The sequence below is a fragment of the Homalodisca vitripennis genome, chromosome 3 (genome assembly GCF_021130785.1).
Source record: "Homalodisca vitripennis isolate AUS2020 chromosome 3, UT_GWSS_2.1, whole genome shotgun sequence".
In the NCBI taxonomy this organism is placed as follows: Eukaryota; Metazoa; Arthropoda; class Insecta; order Hemiptera; family Cicadellidae; genus Homalodisca; species Homalodisca vitripennis.
Window position 1 is genome coordinate 153154926 of NC_060209.1, and position 25098 is coordinate 153180023.

General features: G+C 33.2%; 1 protein-coding gene across 1 annotated transcript in view; it reads left to right on the forward strand.

Annotated features, from left to right (window-relative positions):
• Positions 1-25098, forward strand: part of LOC124358410 (soluble guanylate cyclase 88E-like) — a 74026-nt gene that overhangs the window by 44616 nt on the left and 4312 nt on the right. Inside the window, exons 6-11 of the mRNA XM_046810710.1 lie at positions 815-959; positions 8786-8912; positions 16792-16996; positions 17476-17622; positions 20386-20566; positions 23726-23953. Of these exons, the coding sequence (XP_046666666.1) occupies positions 815-959; positions 8786-8912; positions 16792-16996; positions 17476-17622; positions 20386-20566; positions 23726-23953 (1033 nt within the window). The remainder of the gene's footprint in view (positions 1-814; positions 960-8785; positions 8913-16791; positions 16997-17475; positions 17623-20385; positions 20567-23725; positions 23954-25098) is intronic.

Below are 25098 nucleotides of genomic sequence, written 5' to 3' on the forward strand. Positions count from 1 at the left end.
TTTAAAACATATATAAAAACAACCAGTTTTATATTCAATTAGTTTTTTACGATATATGTTTATGCGCTGTAAGGAAAATACGTGTATTTGTTTCCTTTTTTATTGAACCAATACAGGACCATTTGTCATAAATGAATATGAAGAAAATTATCGATAGAATATGCTGTAATTTCCATTTTCCATATTGCTTGAAAATGAAAATAGCTCAAAAATACTTGTTAAATGTAACACGCGATTATTTTGTTGATATCTTTTAGGTCATACTAGTTCAAAATCTAATCATAAGACATACTACACTTTCTAATTAAACATTTTGTTACTTTTTCAATAAAATCTGTTTCATTTAGAGATATTTTGTAAATTTTTTGAATGCCACATTGTAAGAAAGTCTATAAAGAACTGGGTGTTAAAGTACCAAATGTTTAATTTTCATCGCTTAACAGAAAATTTACCCTTTTTCAGAAGAGTTCACACATTTCACCGTTAAAATGCCACTGATTATTTATTCTTAACGCTATTATAAAAAATAGTTGATTGTACACTCGTATGAAGTAACATTTAAAGAACAATATATTTACGATTTGGTATTATAGGATGATAGCCATGTAATAAATCATTTCTTCCTACTGTACGTCAAGTAAATTTGTACTGTATTGTGCATGTTTAAATGTCTTTGGTTTTGTACTGATAACATGTATTGCTCAAATAATTCATTGGTTTTTACAATATACTACATAAAACAAAAAAAACCTTCCTTCTCTTAAATAACTAAACACAGTGAATTTTACACCATGCAATATTTTATGTAATGCAGATCCTGAATCGTACAAACAACATTTTCGAGCTGGTGACAGTAGAGCCAGTGCTGGGCGAGCGATCTGGGGACAGTCACCGGGGCCAGGAGGCCATCATACACGAGGAGAACGGCTTAGCGGACGAGAAGAGTTTGCGACTCAAAGGTAAACATGGACAATAATTTTTTGTGTGTTTTAACGAGATCATGATTGTTTTTTCCGCTCGTATCACCTCCTCATCGAATTTGATTGTTTAAGAAGTTCAGTGTTTTAATTTTCAAATTTTACCCTCAAGAATAAGCTGATCTAACTACGATCTAACATGAGCTTAATAAATAATTAAACCATTAATGATTCTTAATTACAAATAAGGGCTTTTTTGAGCTCCTTTGCATCTTAGGAGCAGGTGTAAATACAATACTCCAATCCAGACGCTTCCCTTAGGTTAGTATCAATTAACGCATTTTGCTAGTGATACGCAATGTCCCTGCCAATTGTAGTTCATTGGTCTGGCCATCGGATGGTGCTGTGAATGGTGTTCCAGTAAGGCTGGTGTTCTCTTTCAGGAGGCGATACTGTATACATAGCAATATAAAAAGCACAGGTATTTCCTCACTTTCTCCGGGTATCATCCAAAGGTCAATCCTCTTCATTATAAATCACATTAACATAATCGAATGTCTACGGATTAATTAGAATACTAATAATTCACTTTATAACAGTACCCAATATTATAGCATTTCAAATTTCATTATATTTTTGGTGGTGCAGGTGCTCATTCAAACTTAGTTCAAAAAATATATTTAAATTCTCGTAAAGAACAGATTTTCTAAATTGGGCTTTTCTGCTCTGTACTATTTATTTACGAGATACTTTCATGAGTGCTAGATTTACCTCCGATGCTGACATCTCCACTTTAGACTTCAGAGAAATCACCCCCTGCAATCTCAATGATTGGAAATATTATTACTTAGTTTACAAAAGCCAAGTGTGCGTTTCGGGTTACATTTCTCTGAATTATATTTCTCGAAGTAACTCAAACTAAGTAACCGTTTCAGTCCTCAAAAGAATAAATTTCTCAGTGTAGCCACTTAGAAGAGGCTGTCTAGCTTAATGTACAGACACATATAAATATAGTCATGCATATTGATCCAAAAGTTACTTCAGAAGATCATGTTAGAATAGGTTACTCACTATCTTGTCTAATAAAAAGTTATATAATATAAAACATACTTTATCAGTATTACTCCTTCCCCACTTACGGAGTTTTATTTTGAAACACTACAAGTTCGTTAGACTGCAAGAGAAATCTATCCGATTAATGTTTGCATCCAAGAGACGAGAAAAATACAGATAGATATTTCTCGGGAGTCTCTTTATCTTAACAGCTCTTTGTTCATTTATCTCTTGGTACATTCATTTATAAACAATTTGAACACCTATCTGATTTTCCTATTTTTAGCTATACCTGTTACACAAGACATACATAAAGTAGTGCCTATAAATCATAGAAACTTGCTCTGTAAGTCTGCTTTATATATTGGAGCAAAGGATTTAACGCCCTAGCAAGAAAATATTGGAAACTGTGCGACGTCTTTACTACTTATATAAAGATATCCTTTATATTATTTTTATAAAGAGTTTTGACTTGTTATTTAATATGTTTTGATTTGGAAAGAAGTTTTCGAGTCTACTTTGCCAAAGAGCAAAATGTTTGTTCCCATGAGAGATAAATGGTGTCCACTAGCTGTAAACCTATTCACTGAAGAATGATGGTAACCTGCAAGAGTTTGAAAAATAGTTCAATTTATTGCTATTGCAAGATAGCGACTCCTACTTCACGGGACTTTTGACGTGTTGATGTTGAATTTATATTTACATGAAAGTATTTGTATGGTGCCATTATACAATTTAAAAGTTAAAAAGCATATTTATTTTGTATAGTGTAAAATTTGGAGGCGGACTATAAAATATAACAGTGATTGAAATGAGTATAAAATAATTTATAAGCAATCTTTTTGCTAATACTCAGAGTCTTTGGAGGCACCATTCACTCAAATTAATACTTAATACTATATGTTGTAAATAAATGTGCCAAAAAAAACCAATAATCGACAGCTGAGATGCTATAAGCGTTGTGACGGAAACGTTGAACTCCATGCAAATTAAGAATGTGCTCTATATAATACCTAAGTGATGCCAAAAGCCACGTAAAATAAAGATCCCCTAAATAGAGAGGTTCGTCATCTTAGTGCACTATATTATAACACAACAGGCGAATGCTTACCAAATCAGTTTATAGCCTACTGTGTTATTTAAAACAATTGTATTTTGATTTCTAACAATATATAATGTTCAAATAATAAAACGCTGTAAATAATTGTAATGCTACATTTTATAATTGGCATTTTATCAATTAAAATGTATTGTCTGTTAAGAAAAATAACCATGTGCCAAATAGTAAAGTTTCAAACTGTAAAAGGCAATGATTTGAAATGTCTTGCTTCCGACTTCAAATTATATCTAAGCTTTCATGTTGCCAAAGTTTCAAAATTCTATTTAATTCTTTGTTCTACAATGCAAAATTATTCAATTTGGATCTACTGAACTAATATACAATAAGTTTTAGTTTCTATGGTGTGATAGTCCTGATAAATTTAAGTTCAGAATATATAACACTATTTTTGAAATTCAGTTCATATTCTAATCTACACGAAATTGTAATTAGATCATTTACAATATTGTGCAAACTTATTTTAACTTCAAATCTAAAATAAAAAGAGTATTAGTAAACAATGGTAATAACATTGTATTATTTGATGTACAAAAAGTATTTTTACAGAAAAATAGTCTTGAAATCACTGAAACATTAAAAACTGAAAAACGTATTGAACCTTATAAAGTTATAATTCTAAATGTGGTAGAGGTCTGGCCTTAAAACTAATTCAATTACATTGGTTTTAATCAGTATGTAATCACTTATATATTAAATCACGTTTGTGTTTGTGGATGTGTACACAGATATTAATAAAATAATACGTTTACGAACCACCTATTCATGACTGCTGTTACAAGACTGGAACAATCGTTTCCGTGCACAATTTGAATTTGATTTATGCTATCAACTTCAATATGCCAGCATGGATGTCAATAATTTGGCTCCAAGTTAAAACAAGTATAAAACTTTAAAACCAAAGATACAAATGGTATATCGCTTGATTTATTAGACACTAAACGAAATAATTTGGTTATAAACTCGTCAAATCCCATTACCTTAATGGAAAGAGAACCGTAAACCTTACGCTGTAAACAAGAGGAATATATCAAACTAACAATGCTTTTTTTATTACGAAGTAAAACAAGTGTATTGAAAGATTATGGTAGGCAAATAGTTATTCTCTATAATGTATAAACATAGGTGTAACGTTCGAAAAATTCTAATAGCATTTTTAGACTATTAAATTAAAACGAAATTTACAGAATCTATTTATGAAGTTGTTTTAATTTAGGAAAAGTCTGTATATATTTTTGTTAGCAAGTTTTGATTGAAACTTTTATTTATGGTTAAAAAGGGTAATTTTAAAATTGGAATTGGGGAACAATTTTAGAAATATTAAATTTAGAAAGTATTGCTTTACAACGCTTTCAAAATTCTGCGAGCAGAATTTTTTAATGTGATCCCCGGTTTTTTAACGAATATATCCTTTTTGTAATCAGCGAACGGAGAAGAATAGGGCAAAATTTTTACTCTTCGTTGTTACGAGTATAGCAGTAAATATTTTTGCAATTACACACGTTGTTACAATTACAAACAGTTAAATAAAGCACAGTATGCAATAATTGTGTTGTTCCCCTTTCAATAGGTACATAAAAGACCCCAACATACATTTCCTATTGATCTAAGAGAACCTTTTAACAAGGCTTCACCAAAAGTAACGAGTCCAGTACAAGACAATCGTTTTCTATCCTTTAGATAAGAGTTATGGTCCCGAATGGACCCTGTGTCTCCATCACCACAAATTTCCGCTGTAACAGTAAAGACATACCCTCCTGATTTAGAGGAAGCCACTACATCTATAAGTGGGAGTCTCGTCAGTTTATAATTTAAACTCATTATTTCTTTCCCAACACACTTCTATGCCGCCTTATATTAGCAGATTTTCAGTAGTTTCGAAAGAAATCACTTCTGCATAATTTCACGGGAATCGCATTAAAAACTTTTACTCGTAGTTTAGAAAAAAAGTGGAAAGCGATACATTCCATACTTCAAAATAAATGTTACAAAATTAAACATTTTCCTGTATAAAAAATTTCAAAACTGATTTTGTTAATTTATTTGTTATTTTAAATTTTGGCTATTGTTTCTCGTGTGTACCAGATTTCTGCTCGTGTATTTTAGTTGTAACCGTTGAAAGTTTGTTTGTAAAAGGTGTGTTAGGGCGACATAAAAACATATATTATTAGAACAATAGGAAAATATTGGCAAAGAAAGAAAACATTTTTGTGATAATTTTCTTATTTGATTTTACAGATTGATATTATTTTACCATCAATGCAAATAAATTGTCTTGTTAAAGAATCCTTACAAAAAGCGTCAAAATTCTATCCAGAAAATATTACAAAATGTTTGGGTGATTCAAAAAATATATAGCCACGACTCAGTTCTTTATTGTCCGTATACAGAATAATTTTATGCAATGAACAAAGTCCTTGGCAATTGGTAACACCTAGACAAGGATGAATCCCGTTTCACGACACATTACCGAACATGAGATACCATTAAGGGCTTTGGAGACGATTGAGGCCAAATGCCAAGTGTAAATATCAAATTTCAGTATCAGTGACTTTTCAGCCTTAACTTGGCTGTGTAGAGTTACAACGTCTCTAACTATCCATTTGCAAATTGCCCTTCTTAGCCCTCAACTGGGCGCTAAGCCAATCCTCCTATCGACGATAATGAATGCTCATTTCCAGTTCAAGTAATGCCATAAAAAGGGATTTGTAATACTTTCTAATAGATAATACAATCCTGAGGTTTATATAATAATCAGAGCCGCTTGGAATAAATATACATTTATTCTAATTTTATCTTTTCACATGAAACTTTTATCTGTTACTTCATAACAATTACTTTATGCAAACAGTTATTCCTTAACCTGGTCGATTTCGACTATGTCATTTTGTTAACATGAAAGTCGTACGTGATGCTTCACTATAATAAGTCCTTGATCAGATCTAATTATTACGTCCATTTTAATTAAAAGGGTGATGAAGTACGAGGTTAACTGTTTATTGCCTCCTAATAAACGCAGTAACATCTAGAACTTCTGTGAAACTTCTTTGGACAACAAAACTAGTTATCACATTGCAATATATGTTACGAATCCCTTTATATAGGAGTTATCAAACTTTCAGGCGGCACTACAGCGGGAATTCAACGAGCAGCTGCATTTTTTATACGCTTGAGAAAGAACGATGTTTGTTGTGTCGAGTGGCGCACCATCCTCATAATATGTCCATCCTGGTATATCTACAATCTGGTACATCCTGTATATATACTATATATATATATATATATATATATATATATATATATATAAAACAATCTGTAATATTGTGTAATAACAATCGGCTTCAATACTCTTCCAAGTACTTTAAAGTTAAAAAAAAAAAACAGAAAATCCAGTGCTCATGTTTTAATTTTCGAGTTCTCAGAACCCTTCATTAGAAACACACAGAATTTATAAAACATACAAACAGAATCCAAACCAAGAATTAAAAACATAACCAAAATAGAATTTTAACAAATAAATACCATAAACAAAAATATTCCGAACAGCTATATGTAGAATGTTTGTAAACGTTTACATAGAACTAAAACTTCTTATAAGAAGAAAAAGAGAATCATCTTAGGTTCAACCTATCTGGTTGCCTTGATTTTAATATTAATTGATGTGCGATTTCAACATTTCTTAAATTTATCAGATTAGGATTTTGGTTGGGATTTGGCTCTAAATGGCAAATTCCTTTTAGGCTAAAGCAATTTTCTAATTTATTTTTATTGTGTTGAATCGCATGAGCAGATAATGGTCTCTCATAATTTTGATGGACAACATCAAACCGATGATTGGTCATTCTCACTCTTAATGGAGTGCTGGTTTTTCCAATATAATATATTTTTAGTACACTCAAAATTACCTAAGCACAAAGAACCAGAAAATGAGACAGTTTGACCACAACCTTGCAATATAAACCCAGGTGTTTATTATGCAACATGTGCTCTACTTAAAAACATCTACAAGTAGTTCTACATAAAAATTGTACAGTATACTTGAAGACTTATCACGTGAATCAAAAAATATTGTTTATCAAATTCAGTGCAAGTTATGCCCTAAAGATTACATTGGCTCAACAGTACATTCTCTTAGGACAAGGATGGCCGGGGACATGTATGCATAAAGACATACAAAGACAGAGCAACCTGTAGTGGCATGTGGCTTAAAACATAATTGAAATTTTGAAGAAACATATTCGGTGAAACCAATTAGAAAACTATCAGAAAATTTAAGTACAAACAATCTTAGAACCATGGAACAAGCTCATCAGCTCGTCACTAAATCTAAATTTCCAAATAGCTTAAATTTTTTTTGGGGACTTAGTCAACAAAGTTAATTTATGAAATCAAATCACATATTTACCATTCTACATACTTCATTGCTTATTTTCATTTTATGTGTTGATGATTGTGTTTATTGTATTCTTGTAAAGGAAACAGGATTTTTCCGGATATTTTTTCCGGATTTTCCTGTCCCTCTTCCTTTTTATTTCCGCCATCTTGTTTTAACCAGCCGTGACGATTACCTTTGGCTAGTCCCTCTGGTCAGTCGTAGGTGGTTAGTAGACGAATGAAGACGTATTGTGACCTGTATTCCGTAGTTCAGTTTTAATGATTAGTGTTTTGTATAGTTTTTTATTAAGTGCATGTTTATAGAGTTAGTGAAGTTGACAAAAAACATGTAGGTTGTGATTCCTGACATAGGCGTGCCAAAACGCTTTGGTAAGATTTGTTTATTTTAACCTAGTTTGTAATTATGTATTAGGTTAGTTCTTTACCTGAAGAAGAGATCAGATTGCAGATCTCGAAACGTAGTGTTACTGATTTCTTGTTTCACTGAACGATGACAAATGTCCGGAAAAATCCTGTTTCCTTCACAATCCTTCCATCGTCAAAAATAACCTTCAAACAAAGAAGTATTCTTATAGCCCTATTTGTTATGTTTAATTTCCTGAGACGATTTAAACCGTAATATAGAAATTGTTTATTAATTTTCAAATTATTATTAACATTTTCAGACATAAACTCTGCGTCAAACATTTGTATGAAGTACAATCTGTGTTTGCCTCTGCACGCAGATGATGCTAAACAACTTCTACCAGCTCTCTCCAACCTTTAATTAGGAACTTACACAACATATTAAAGGTGCCTAAAAACGTATAATAGTATTGCTTAAAAAAAAAAAAAAAAAAAAAAAAAAAAAACAGAAAATCCAGTGCTCATGTTTTCAGTGCTCATTTAGGAAGATCAAAAGCGTTCCTATATACATTGTTAGGGGTTTTAATATCAATTCGGAACACAAGTTGTCACATTAAAATAACATAATTGCAGACTTCAAAAATCTGTTACACCACATTTTGATAGTGATACTGGATCTTACGACTTCCAATTCTTTAAGATACAACTTTGAATGTTTAACATTCGACTATTCAACATAATTGTAATGATGACATGTATATCATGCTGTATAATTCTTCTAATTGTGTGTGTGTGTGTGTGTGTGTGTGTGTGTGTGTGTGTGTGTGTGTGTGTGTGTGTGTGTGTGTGTGTGTGTGTGTGTGTGTTGGAATAGGTAATAAATAAATATTATTTCTAAATGTAAAACTACAAAACTGACAACTTGAGTCAACGCTTATAGTGAGACCTGTACCTGCAGGTCAGATGATCTACATGGACAACTGGCGCATGCTGATGTACCTGGGCACGCCTGTCATGCCTGACCTCAATTCACTTGTCACCACCGGCCTCTACATCAACGACCTCTCCATGCATGATTTCAGCAGGTAAAAAGGTACATCTGCATCATTTATACATAATTTATGATAAACTATGATGACTTTACTAACTCTTTAATATTTTTCAGTCCTTAAATATCAATTAATTTTTGTATGTAATTAATATCTTTATACGAACAATTTTTAATTATTATTTCGTCGATGCTTCAAGTTTTAAACTGAAAGAAATCCAGTCGTACATATTTTTTTACATTAAGTAGGTACAAAACATTATCTACACTTACCATAATGGTTTTTGGCCGACTTGTGGAATATTCCCTTGACGTACAATATATTGATAAGTAATTGTTTAGTGTACAAGTGGATGTATTCGTAATTTTAATAAATTAACTCAATTTGTTCTTGATATTCACGGACAGGCAGACAAGACTGGCGCAATTATTTCGGCTAAATAATTTTAGCAGCTTTATTTACGTTCGCCTAATAACGACATTATACGATTTAATTCTGAATTTGTATATTTTCTCTAAAGGGTTATTACATGTTACAAAAAATTCAGTAGGAATGAAACATTCCAGAACACTGTAGAGTATACTTATTAAAATACACTTTTTCTAATCCAGCGTATGTTTTACATATATGAGTCATCTGATAAACCCGTACAATTTTTATTACAATACGTCAGGACCAGATCTTGAGTTGGTGTAGTGTTGTATTATATTACATCTACATTAAGAGTCGGGGAAGTTTGAAAAACAACTAACACAGGAGTAAGGCACAAATTTCTTTTAATTCATTATTTGGTCTTTGTATTATTAATACTCGAATGCAAAAAACTATTAATATATATTAGTAGTTTAGTTTTAGTCCACGGGTTTCGGCAAGTAATTTGTCATGCACAAACGTTCTAGGTCTTACGTTCCACACAGACTTTGTATGATTTAATAGCATTTATTTTTATTTATTTCTGAATTAATTTTACTAAAATTGTACACTTAATAGTTTTTATTAAGTATTTTTCAATTTTTATTATAAAATAGCACATTTCCATTATTTCTATCTATATAATTACGAAGTCTTTCGTGTTGCCCTTGTTTTTACCACACACATTTCATTTATATTATATGAGTCTTTAACTCTAACGAATCACTACAATATATGAAATAGGGGACATCCAAATTATTAGATTAATTTTGCTGGTTAAACTATGTGAATCTTTTATTTTTTACTTAATCAAGCACTCTAAATATGACTTAATACCGAACAAGATAGAAAATAATGTCCTAAATCTCATTCGTAAACACATAAACTCACTTCGTTTTTCTTTTAGACACAATCACATTTTAAAGAATCAAATTGTTAAAAAAGCCTTCCATTAAAATCATGTATTGAGTTTATTATGATAAACACCCAGATAGGTATCAAAGGAAAAATTGTTTGATTAGTTTTACGTTTAAAAACATGTTGGAAACAAGACTTTGTAAGTTCAAGGCTTAAATGCTTAAACATGAACGAATTAACTTGCAGAAACTGAATAGAAATTTAAAAAGAAATGAAAAAGTTCACGTACATCTAGTCCAAGCTTTTTATAGCAGAAAGGTAATGCCGACTAAATGTGTAGGATATCTGTAGAAAAGGAGGCCATTTGTTTTGATCCCGGTAGGAAGTTGCGAACCCTTAACGATTCTACCAACATTTCCCGTTACAAAGTCGTTGTTAGTCTGTAATGTTTCACTTTTATCAATTGTTTTTCTACCTTTATACAGAAAATACTGATATAAAATGGAAGTAACAGCGTGTGTTATATCCCCCAAAAGTCCTTACAAAGTAAATAAATCAGAAATAAAAGAAGTTCAATGTTAAATTGATGTTTTATGTAACACATGTAAAGATAAAAATAAAATGTTAACTAATACTTTATTTTTGTTGTTCAATGTAGATAAAGATTTACAAAATGTTCTCTGACTACTACTAAATGACGGTGCCCGGATTTACTAACCTCTGCAGGCTACAAACGCGTACAAACTGGCTGCCAAATAGGAAAAGCAATGAAAGCCATAAATATTTCGAATAATATGTTTTCTTGCCATGTATAGAACACTTTTATATAATCCAAGAAAATGTTTTACCTTAGGTACCATTCTAAATTTGTCCACCGTTCCGTTAGAAGTTCTGATTTCCATTAATACAAAAGTGACTTTCGTTACATTTGTCTTACAGATAGCCGCATTGAACGAGTAAACACAGAATAAAAAAAACTAGTAAAAAAGATTAAACATTATGGAAATTAACTATAACACTTTTTCTGTAACTTATTGACACTTGGGATGGTGTTACTTTGATATTTTGTTTTATAGAAAGCTTGGGACATTTTAACCTGCAGTGCCACCTGCCAAACAGTAAAGGGCCTATTTTATTGTATTACATGACTGGAATTTTTTGATTAAACATAGAATAAACATAGCATGGATTTCGTCTAAGGTAGTTTCATGAACACAGTTTCTTTTCTATATGTTAGGTGTAAATATTTCATGAATTATAAACAAAATGCGAAGCCCTAGAGTCTTGCAGTATGAAACATAGCTCAAACTATACAGTAGTGTAATAATGTGCAATTTACTGCTTTACTTAGTAAACATTTATATGCACTTATACGAGTATTTGCATATTATTAAGATAGTGTAATTAAAACGCAGGAAATATAACCTAATGTTTTGGATTTAAGTAAGTTCAAATTATATCATTGTCGTTAAAGAATTGCTTGAGTTACGAATACTTGATAGTCTTAATAATTTCCAACTCTCCTCTGTTATAAAGAATTATAAACTCAAACATAAACAAGCCGTAAACAATAAATATTTTATTAAAACATCTGATACTTTATTAAAACATCTGATACTCTGCTAACTCACTGCTCCAAAAAAATTCAGAAAGGAAGTTTTTGTTTCAATACTAAACACAAACGAGTATAGAGAGTTTCTATCACCATTTCTATATATAAGTGGTTACGATGTGACGTAATAAACTCATGCCAAGTGAACCATGTAATTGGGCGTGCGACACCATTCCACTCTACACAGGCTACTCTCGAGCTGTATATCTCACGTCTGGATACGAGTATAGAGAGTTTCTATCACCATTTCTATATATAAGTGGTAACGATGTGACGTAATAAACTCATGCCAAGTGAACCATATAATTGGGCGTTCGACACCATTCAACTCTACACAGGCTACTCTTGAGCTGTATACCTCACGTCTGGATACGAGTATAGAGAGTTTCTATCACTATTTCTATATATAAGTGGTAACGATGTGACGTAATAAACTCATTCCAAGTGAACCATGTAATTGGGCGTGCGACACCATTCCACTCTAGACAGGCTACTCCCGAGCTGTATACCTCACGCCTGGGTACGAGTATAGAGAGTTTCTATCACCATTTCTATATATAAGTGGTAACGATGTGACGTAATAAACTCATGCCAAGTGAACCATGTAATTGGGCGTGCGACACCATTCCACTCTAGACAGGCTACTCCCGAGCTGTATACATCACGCCTTGATACGAGTATAGAGAGTTTCTATCACCATTTCTTTATATAAGTGGTAACGATGTGACGTAATAAACTCATGCCAAGTTACCATATAATTGGGCGAGCGACACCATTCCACTCTAGACAGGCTACTCCCGAGCTGTATACATCACGCCTGGGTACGAGTATAGAGGGTTTCTATCACCATTTCTATATATAAGTGGTAACGATGTGACGTAATAAACTCATGCCAAGTGAACCATGTAATTGGGCGTGCGACACCATTCCACTCTAGACAGGCTACTCCCGAGCTGTATACATCACGCCTTGATACGAGTATAGAGAGTTTCTATCACCATTTCTTTATATAAGTGGTAACGATGTGACGTAATAAACTCATGCCAAGTTACCATATAATTGGGCGAGCGACACCATTCCACTCTAGACAGGCTACTCTCGAGCTGTATATCTCACGTCTGGATACGAGTATAGAGAGTTTCTATCACCATTTCTATATATAGGTGGTAACGATTTGACGTAATAAAGTCATGCCAAGTGAACCATGTAATTGGGCGTGCGACACCATTCCACTCTAGACAGGCTACTCTCGAGGTGTATATCTCACGCCTGGATACGAGTATAGAGAGTTTCTATCACCATTTCTATATGTAAGTGGTAACGATGTGACGTAATAAACTCATGCCAAGTGAACCATACAATTGGGCGTGCGACACCATTCCACTATAGACAGGCTACTCTCGAGCTGTATACCTCACGTCTGGATACGAGTATAGAGAGTTTCTATCACCATTTCTATATGTAAGTGGTAACGATGTGACGTAATAAACTCATGCCAAGTGAACCATGTAATTGGGCGTGCGACACCATTCCACTATAGACAGGCTACTCTCGAGGTGTATATCTCACGCCTGGATACGAGTATAGAGAGTTTCTATCACCATTTCTATATATAAGTGGTAACGATGTGACGTAATAAACTCATGCCAAGTGAACCATACAATTGGGCGTGCGACACCATTCCACTATAGACAGGCTACTCTCGAGCTGTATACCTCACGTCTGGATACGAGTATAGAGAGTTTCTATCACCATTTCTATATATAAGTGGTAACGATTTGACGTAATAAAGTCATGCCAAGTGAACCATGTAATTGGGCGTGCGACACCATTCCACTCTAGACAGGCTACTCTCGAGGTGTATATCTCACGCCTGGATACGAGTATAGAGAGTTTCTATCACCATTTCTATATATAGGTGGTAACGATGTGACGTAATAAACTCATGCCAAGTGAACCATATAATTGGGAGTGCGAGACCATTCCACTCTACACAGGCTACTCTCGAGCTGTATATCTCACGTCTGGATACGAGTATAAAGAGTTTATATCACCATTTCTGTGTATAAGTGGTAACATGTGACGTAATAAACTCATTCCAAGTGAACCATGTAATTGGGCGTGCGACACCATTCCACTCTACACAGGCTACTCTCGGGCTGTATATCTCACGTCTGGATACTAGTATAGAGAGTTTATATCACCATTTCTGTGTATAAGTGGTAACATGTGACGTAATAAACTCATGCCAAGTGAACCATGTAATTGGGCGTGCGACACCATTCCACTCTACACAGGCTACTCTCGAGCTGTATATCTCACGCCTGGATACGAGTATAGAGAGTTTATATCACCATTTCTGTGTATAAGTGGTAACATGTGACGTAATAAACTCATGCCAAGTGAACCATGTAAATGGGCGTGCGACACCATTCCACTCTACACAGGCTACTCTCGAGCTGTATATCTCACGTCTGGATACTAGTATAGAGAGTTTCTATCACCATTTCTATATATAGGTGGTAACGATGTGACGTAATAAACTCATGCCAAGTGAACCATATAATTGGGAGTGCGAGACCATTCCACTCTACACAGGCTACTCTCGAGCTGTATATCTCACGTCTGGATACGAGTATAGAGAGTTTATATCACCATTTCTGTGTATAAGTGGTAACATGTGACGTAATAAACTCATTCCAAGTGAACCATGTAATTGGGCGTGCGACACCATTCCACTCTACACAGGCTACTCTCGGGCTGTATATCTCACGTCTGGATACTAGTATAGAGAGTTTATATCACCATTTCTGTGTATAAGTGGTAACATGTGACGTAATAAACTCATGCCAAGTGAACCATGTAAATGGGCGTGCGACACCATTCCACTCTACACAGGCTACTCTCGAGCTGTATACCTCACGTCTGGATACGAGTATAGAGGGTTTCTATCACCAGTTCTATATATAAGTGGTAACGATGTGACGTAATAAACTCATGCCAAGTGAACCATATAATTGGGCGTGCGACACCATTCCACTCTACACAGGCTACTCTCGAGCTGTATACTCCAACATCGTAGACTTTACACTCATAGTTTGTTCTAAAAACATTACATTTAACCTAAAGTCCACCAAGTTATAAGTTTGCCGTACAAAAACAATATTTAACAGTCACAAAGTTATAAAATTTAACATAACAAATACAAAAGTTTAGTGTAAATTAAAATTTAGGTAGTTTAAATATTTTAATCATTAAGGCAAATGTACAAAACTTTTAAGGTATATATAAATATATAGGAAAAATATGATACCAATAAATACAAATAATCAATAAATCAACAAATATGGTAAATAGAGAAATTTACCAGACACCAACAACCATAAAGAGTGTTGAAGTGTGAATAAATGGTTATATGTTACGAAATTAATAATAACACCAATGTTTTTCTACTTTTCTTGATAGTTCGTAAATGCCCACAAAAAAGTTCTAAAATGTGAACATCGTTGTGGATCAAATGTATAAGTTCCCGTGACTTGATAATAATATGAATGACAGATTGATCAGTAACCGTTCTGATAATTAAGAACGGGAGCAAATACCTGACGCTGACATTTCCGTAGCCGTTATTGTTGCAAAAATGTGGACAAAACAAAATCATGTTTCAAGAATCTGCAAGATTAGGAGAAGGGGTGTACTGATAGAAAATTCTATCATATTCGATAGAAAAATTGTTAAAGAAATTTGATGCTAGTAGTGACTATGATGGATCCTACACCTATAAAAATTTACATTTCTAGATGCTGCAGGATTCGGAAAATAAACAAGAGAAAGAGATATACAATACATGAGTCATTAGTAATTCTATATTTTATTGACGTAATGTACAGAGGCATAGTACTGCTAGACTTGCCGGTACACTTACATAAAAAGGAATAAATATATTGATTACTGTATGAATTAAAATGGAAGTAACAACTAAGAAATAAAATAATAATAGTAATTAAGAAGTTAAATAGGTATTCATAAAAATTAAACGTGGAGAATATGAATTGGTAAGTTATTTTACCTCATTATATGAGAAGTATATTATAGTTATTTAACCCAGCCTTTATTAGCCCTACACAAGATCAGTGGTATTTCAAGAAGTTAGAGGACCGGGAGAAAGGGCACGTAGTGTAGAATGTGCAGTGGTGAGTATTTTTACCACGTTGCATTGAAGGACTTTTATAGGGGCCAGAAGCTGGCGGGGACACAACAGTCAATGAGTTGAAGCTAGCCGACACACAAAGAACAATGGAACTTCAAGAAGCTGTAGGGTCCGGGGAAAATAGGACGGAATGCAGTGTGATATGATGAATAATTTTACCACGTTGCATTGAAGGACTTTTATAGGCACCTGAAGCTGGCGGGGGCACAATAGTTAATGAGTTGAAGCTAGCCGACACACAAAGAACAATGGAACTTTAAGAAGCTGTAGGGTCCGGGGGAAAGAGGACGGAATGTAGTGTGGTATGATTAGTTATTATATCACATCATATTGAAGAACTTTTATAGGGATCTGAAGCTGGCGGGGACACAACAGTTAATGAGTTGAAGCTAGCCGCACAAAAAACAATGGAACTTCAAGAAGTTGTAGGGTCCGGAGAAAGAGGACGGAATGTAGTATGGTATGGTGAGCAATTTTACAACGTTGCATTGAAGGACTTTTATAGGGACCTGAAGCTGGCGGAGACACAACAGTTAATGAGTTGAAGCTAGCCGCACACAAAGGACAATGGAACTTCAAGAAGCTGTCGGTCCAGGGAAAGAGGATGGAATGTAGTGTGGTATGATGAGTAACTTTACTACATTGCATTTAAGGACTTTTATAGGGACCTGATGGTGGCGGGGACACAACAGTCAATGTGTTGAAGCTAGCCGCACACAAAGAACAATGGAATTTCAAGAAGCTCTAGGGTCTGGGGAAAGAAGACGGAATATAGTGTGGTATGATGAGTAGTTTTACTACATTACATTGAAGGACTGTTATAGGGACTTGATGCTGGCTGGGACACAACAGTCCGTGGAGCTGAAGCTAGCCCTAGATCAAGAACAACAGAAGTCCAAGAAGCTGGAGGAGTCCATGAGGAAGTTAGACGAGGAGATGAGGAGGACAGATGAACTGCTGTATCAGATGATACCCAAGCAGGTGGCGGACAGGCTTCGCACCGGCGAGAACCCGATAGACACCTGCCAGGTGAGTAATTACAATTTAAAATAAAAGAAATAAAGTAGACCATCAATGTTGCAGAGCTTATGTGTACATCTTGCAGTCGATGTTCCTCATTTGTTTTGTAAATTGCTGCTTTATAGTAACGAAGATGTCATACAGATTACCCATAATTTCATTCATGACGTCAAGTATAACGTTTAAACAATTAGCTAACTTTATTTGTTTTGTTGAATAAATATAGATTGCATCGATATGTAAGCTTCTAGCCAAAATGTTGTTTACAAAATCCAGCCTTAATTTTATATTGCGTATATCGTTAGTAATTGAACTTTTGTTATTGGATTAAACTTTAAGGTAGATCAACTCATATTTCGAATATTTTGTTAAATTTTACTTCTCACGATTAGTTTGTTTTTTATATAAACGTTTTTCAGTAGTTTTACTTAGAATTAAATTTCGGTATTCAATAACTTCGCTATAAAATCGATGACTGAATGTTCCAGATGTTTGACAGCGTGTCCATTCTTTTTTCTGACGTGGTGACGTTCACCGAGATCTGTTCCAGAATCACGCCCATGGAAGTCGTCTCCATGTTGAACGCCATGTACTCTATCTTCGACACGCTCACTGAAAGAAACCGAGTGTACAAGGTACAGAATCATATTATGTTATTTTTTTTTAAGATTAGCACTATTAAAATTACTTATTTTCTATTTATCTGTAAAAATTTAACCTAAGTAACCTAGGAAATTGCTTCGTCACCTTTAATTCCAGAACAATACATGTCCTAAATTGGAAAAACTCATAGAGTTTATGCCATTTTAAAATTAATTTCTTAAAATAAAGATACAAATAAAAACCAAACTTTACTTAACATTAGTTAATTATTTTCTTGTTTAAACTATTGTATTTATCTGGAGGGACGTATATTTGAATTGAATTATTGTACATTATGCTTCAATCACGACTAGGTAAATTATGTGTAGCAATAATCCCTACTAAATTCGTTCTGCCAATAAATCCATTCTATTACGTCGAGTGGTACGACAGCAATATTACAGTGATTTATGTTGTTTAGTTTAGCCTTTATAAAGCACCAGATGCATTTCATGCGACTTAGATATTCAACAATCCTTTCAATTTTCGTTATTAAATTTGACAATTGCATTTTGTTGCATGGTGCACACTTTTAGTTCTTATCATTCTGTTCAGCGTACGTTGTACGTATAGTAATTGTAAACGGCAACTAAGCACTTAATAGCATCATAAGGCGAGGTAATTGATGTTCAGTTGGAATATTTTTTTTATTTGTAGGGAATATTTTGATCACTACCACTAAGTCATGACCCATTTCTAAAGACATGGAAAATTTAGATATTTTTTATTCCAAAATGAGTGGTAGAACAGTAAAGCAGAGGTATGGGCATCTTATAATCAGACCAAAATAACGGATGACTGGATAGACGGACGTGTTGTTTATTTATACACATGTAAATTCCTGAAGAAATTATATATAAAAAAAGAATGTAACTTTCTTACATGTTTCATTAAAAATATAATTTTCTTGAGTCATATATCAATAAAAATATTACTATCTGAAGCTTTATGCCATGTATAGGCCTATAATATATAAATTTTTACACTATAAATGCCTTTTCTTTCACGCAGGGTGACCATAATTTATTTTGTTATACTGTTTTATCTGGACAAATAAATAAAAATACTTTTTCAACCAATGAAGTAACTGCCCCACTTTAAAAACCAGTAACTAATGACAAAAGATGTTTTTTTTTTAATGTAAAACAATTAATATAGTAATTTTATTCCTATTGATTGATTAAATGATAAATTATGTTACGTACTTAAGTTTGTAAGGAACAAAATAGATGGTAATTTTTTAGATTTTGTAAAAAAATGTTTTCATTACATATCTGTTTAATTCTCTTAACATGGCCAACTTTATTTTAACAATTTTTTCTTATAACAATACTAACATTTAAAAATATACAAAACTGTGAAACGCTTTCAAACTGATTGCGACAAGCAACATAAAACAACCCTATTGTGAAACCCCCCCCCCATTATTATTTATTTAATTAGAGCACATTCATCGAGATATTATTTTAATGAATAAGTGATTACGAATATGATTTATTTAGTTGTTTAATTCTCTTTACATTCGTCTATGGAATTAAATGATTAATCACTGTTTAGTAGTAGTCGCTTTATGTCTGTTTTGCAAAATGTTAGTATACTTATATATGTTATGTATTAAGTTAAATGTTTATGAGTCTCACTGCGGCTTTTATGATTTTATTTGTGTTTTTAATATAAATGTTCAATGAAAAGTTCAGATACTGGGCAAGCATCCCGTTCAGTTGAGTGTAAACGTATGAAGAGAACTCGCAGGTGGCAGTTAATCCTGCCAGATCCCCTGACAGTGGGTTTGCTTTACCTTCTTCCCCAATCATTGCTTATCATATCGTGTTAGAATAGCAGAAATACGTGAGCAGGATTTCATTAGAAGGGATCTTCCTGCCAAGCGAGATATCATACTGCACAAATTAGTTTGTAAAATTGACACTAGAAACTTTGCTACTAAATCTTAAAATTGTTTATAGTACTATCTAAACGCATAGCATTACATAACTATATTACTTGACCTAATATTCAAAAATAAACTAAAAGTTTACACTTGGTTGTAATGTTATACAAAGATGTAATACCTCATTTATTATAGCAAGATTTCAGACATTTGGTTAAAATAGAACCCTACGTTTCGCGAATCGAAATCCATGATCTTCTTCAACTGCACAAAACATGAAAGCATAATGTGTATACGTACATATCATACATGCATAAAAATTAAAAACTAAAGAAAAGATGAGCTTAAGTATAGTTTTATATTTAAAAAATATCGCTATACTCAATAATATTTGATGTTTTGACACCTGAAGAAGAGGACAGATTCCAATTCTCGAAAATTAGTGTTTTATTTTTTCACATATAGCGATAACAAATTTCTAAAATCCTGATAACTTTAATCGTGCTTTATCAATAAGAGACAATGTACATTGTTGGAATTTGAATTAAATTCCAACTTCCGAGGTTCACTTCAAGCCATGAGAAAATGTATATACCTACTCAGCTTAGAAGCTCTTGGTAACAGAGGGTGATGATATATTTCGTTAATAAGGTTTTAACATTGTCCTTATAAAAAGTGATCGCAAATCTGTAGAGCCCGCGTTCAAATCGTAAATGTTAACACACACTACCATATCGATACACGGTGAAGAGTTTGTTGCCATATCTGCATTTCAAGTGAACTGAATGGGATGATATTGTATGGGGAGGGGTCGCAGTGAGACAAGCATGCGGTCTGGTTTGTCAGCATGAGCCTGGTTGTCTGTAAGGCGTTGTCCCGCGGCCGACCGTGTGACGCGGCTAGTTCTGTCCGTCAGGTGGAGACGATAGGGGACGCGTACATGGTGGTCTCCGGGGCGCCCCAGTCCGAGGACAATCACGCCGAGAAGGTGTGCGACATGGCCCTCGACATGGTCGAGGCCATAACTGACCTCAAGGATCCCAGCACAGGTAAATATATATATATCTAACATATACTTTAGGAATACAAAGGAAAAATAACTAGTAAACTACAATAAACTAGTGAGAACAATGAAAAATAGTCTTCCAAATAATATTGATTTTATCCACCTCACCTAAAACGATCTAAAACTACTTTTAGCAATTTTCTATAGCAATGTAATTTTATTTCCATAATTAATTTTTAGGCACTCACAAACAATATGTTGTACTAAAATTAATAGCATACAGAGATGAGGGGGCAGGGGGGTGAGTGAGCGTGAGAGAGGGATGGAGAGTGAGCGTGGTGGGATAGGGAGTGAGAGGGACGAGTTCCCCACCTAGGACAACATGTTTGTGTAAGATTGTAATATAATAAGCTCTCTCAAAAAATGTTGTGATCTGATACTCTAGACCTTTATCTTTTACTGAAAGATACTATCTTGAGGGATATTTTCTTTCTAGCGTTCAGGTGTAAGCTTGTTCAACTAGTAATTCATTTTTAATTTTTTTTAGAACTGTTATGGCTTTCCGAAACTTAATTTTCTATTGACTTTCTAGTTGAAATAATCCCATATGTTCAATTGGGCGAAACTAATGTTCTAAACTACTAAATTAAATGCGAATAAAAACAAAATAAAGTGTTTTTTCAATCCATTTGTATTGTTACAATACAAATTGTTACAGGTTTAATGTTTGGTTTAAATATACATTTACTCCTTACCATAATTAATGGTCATTATTATTATAAAACATAAAATACATGGCAAAACTTTTCAATCTCTCTCGACAGTTTTAGATATAAGACCTTTGTTTGCAGATTTATATTTTCAATATCTTTTAATATGATATTATGTAAAATATGTGTTCCTATTGAAACATTTTCAGTTGCTACCCAATAGTCTATTCTGGAAAAGTCACAAAACTAAAAATATTCTTGTGGAATATTCTCTAAATAAAAGATATCCTTTAAATTAGTAGAAAAAGTATTTAACTTCTAACCCGTATGTAATACGTCAATGTTTGTAGGTCTGTATATGTATTATCTTTTGAAAATATTATAGCAATTGAAAATAATCATTTCGCTGACTAGAATGATACACTAAGTGAAGTCATAACTTTAAAAAACGATGATCGTGAAAGATAACTGCCAATTAATCTTACTAACCTCGATCCTTTTATGTACTCTGTTGTTGTAACAATAACGTTATTTTTGAAAAACTTGAAGAGGTAAAGAACAGAGCATCGCATAAGGTATGACTCCTTTACGTTGAAGTATGGTAAATTATGTACGCCAAAGTCACTTATCGTGGATGTAAGAAGTGAGAACATCGAAACAAGACTGTTTCATTTGACTAGTCTCAAGTTCTGCTTCGATCAGCATGGAAATTTCCAGTGACAGTACAGTCTAATTCGTTGATTATTGGACGTGATCTCAACGCTGTGAATGCGAAGTACGTGTCGGCCTTGACATTGTTTCGTTCCAACGTTTGCATGTTTTGGGGTACACATTAATCAACACAGATTATAAAGTGCCCCTCTAATCAGGAAATCAATAAACTTTACTTTGAAAATCAATTACAGACACAGATGAACAAATACATTTTAATCATTTGGCAAGAATAAGTTAAGATTAGTTTACATTGACACTCCGCAGAAGTGAGATAAGTTAAATGAGAGAGTTTGCGATGATGTGACAACTCAAACGAGACGCGTTCGAAAAACTTTTTATCTCGGGCGCTTTAAACTTTAAGATCGTTTATATAAGATCATCTTTCCTGAACATCGTCAATTTGAGGAGTTTCGTAAATGCCTCATAATTAAGACTGTAGTGGTAGTCACATTCACTCAAAACACAGTTAAGTTTTATTAAATTGTACTTTATTAGCTAACGGATTTTCTTAAACATATTTACATTTCATTATTTTCTAAAACATTATTTTCAATTATTTCATTATATTAAATCCTATATCTCAAGAATATACTTGATAAAGCAATTATAAACCACAAATTAAAAGTGATAATCGTACCTTATATTTTGCCTCAATATTAAATAATGCGTGGCGTACATTAAACACTTAACCGCGTGGTTATTTTAAGTATAATACTTCATTACTATTCTACAGGGTGTTTCTGAATGTATAGAACGTAGTGAGAGCTTTTACCACGGCTTTTTTTGCTACACATATATACTTTCCTGAGTGACAGAGCTCTAAATTTAAATTTCAATGGGTTTTCACGACTACAACTGAACTAAAATGTTATCGAAACATTACTAAATTTGCCTGAGTATCACCTGGATTGTTTTATATAGGAAACTAGATTTAAACTGTAAAAAACTAGGGATCCCTTTCTAGTCTGGTTTGATTTTGTTGGTGGATAACTGTATTATATTTATATCATATGGTTTCAGTTAAAGGAACCATCTAAAATAAAAGAAAAGTAAAATGTTACAAATAATACAAAACGTTTTCGAGTTACAGGATAAATCAAACAGAAAGTAGAGAACTTCGTGCCTATCTTTATAAATCCTAAAGAAGTATGCAAATGTACTAACCCCCTAGATATATACGCAAACAATCACATCAAATAAAAATTATTTATTATGTAAACAAAATTAACAAAAGACATATTATTAATTTTAAAAGAATTTAATCCAATTCAATTTGAGTTTTTAAGATATAAGTTGTATAATAAATTTATATTTCTATATAAATTAGTTAAGAAATATTCTCACACGGGCCACAGAAGCCTGTGCATGAGAACGAGGCACCACACAGTACTAACATGCAACATTCAACTATGAACGCATTGGTTTCTGCTCTGCAGTCCAGTATAACTGTATTATATTATAACATTAATTGCTTTGTAATAATTTATATGCACTTAAAAACATGACAATTTATTGTCTAAATTACCACAATATTGAAAAAGTTTTTATTTATTTTTCTGGTTTTTCTAATACATGGATGCCTTGGCTATTTATTGCGCCTCTGATAGCTGCTAACTACTCGTACGAGAGGCCTGTCGGCGTCAAAGTAACTTTTCAGATGTGAACTGAAACTTTAATTAACGCGAGCTTAGAAACACTGACGTAGTATAGTATGATGATAACAATACAGTATGGGAATAAAATATTAAGCAGCATTCTTTCACGTCGATATGCCGCAGGGTCACACCTCCAGATACGGGTGGGTGTACACTCCGGAGCCGTGGTCGCCGGGATAGTCGGGCTGAAAATGCCTCGGTACTGCCTGTTCGGCGACTCCGTCAACACGGCTTCCAGGATGGAGTCGACCAGCGAGGCTATGAGGATCCACATCTCCCAGAGCACGCGGGACCTGCTGCCGCCGGAGTACGTGGTCAAGGAGCGCGGCGAGATACAGGTTAAGGGGAAAGGTGAGAGGTCGCCAAAATTAGTGCTGCAGTAACTAAAGGTTTTGAAACAACATAATACTGTTCAAAAGTAGGTTAGTGCTCCAAACGGGGTTGAACTTGAGATGGGGAATCGTTAAATCAATCCACCATCGCACAATACGTTAATTTTAAAATAAGAAGTTTAGTAACTTACAGTATTTGTAAGTAGTAACTAAAAACAATGTATTCGTGTTCGTGAAACAGGCCTTTGTAACATAAATACAGGGTTTTTACGAACTCTCCGGCAATATTTTGGGGTTCTTTCTCCAGTTTAAGGCAAATCAAAGTGTAATATGAACATGAGTCAGAAAAGCTTAATTTGTCATTTGTTTGTCTGAATGTGTTTTTAGGTTTTATTTATTTTATTTCAGAAAATAATAAAGATAAAATATTCAAATATTTTTTTGGAGTTTCAAGTCAAGAAAAAAAAATGTAATCGTATCACATTTAAAGATGCCAGACGGTTGAAGTTTTTAAACCGTGTGTTTTTAATATAACAACTAATATGATTACGAAAATATGGAAAGAATAATGAATAATGAAGAATAATGCAGATGTAAGCTTTCAGCTGTTATGATGCATGACAAACTTTTCATCTTTTACAACTTTACGGCATCATTAACTTTCCATTACAACAGTTTTATCTACATTATTAACTAACATATTATTTTATAATCTAGTAGTCATAATATTTATAATTAAATTTAATACATTTTATTAGATTTTAAAATTTTGACCAGAAGAACAAATTCATAAAATATTGTTAAATTGTTATATAATCAAATATTATGTAAAAACTGTATATTTGTAACACCTAGCCAAAAAGACACACATTTAAAAATCCTATTAACTCATTTCAAATCGCTTTTTACTAATAGTAATGATAATAATCGTACTTTATTGTTGTAATGTAAATTAACTGTTGCAATATCAATTTCTATAAAATGTTAAATGTATAATCTACAGCAAATAATTATAATAAAGTTAATTTTAAATTATTTTATTTGTGCATGTGTTTTGTTAATAATTTTAACAATGTACTGATTTTTTATTGTTAAAACATTTGATGGTGAAGGTTCTGTTGATAATCAAACCCATAACTATTCAACTATATTTTTGTTTGTCTT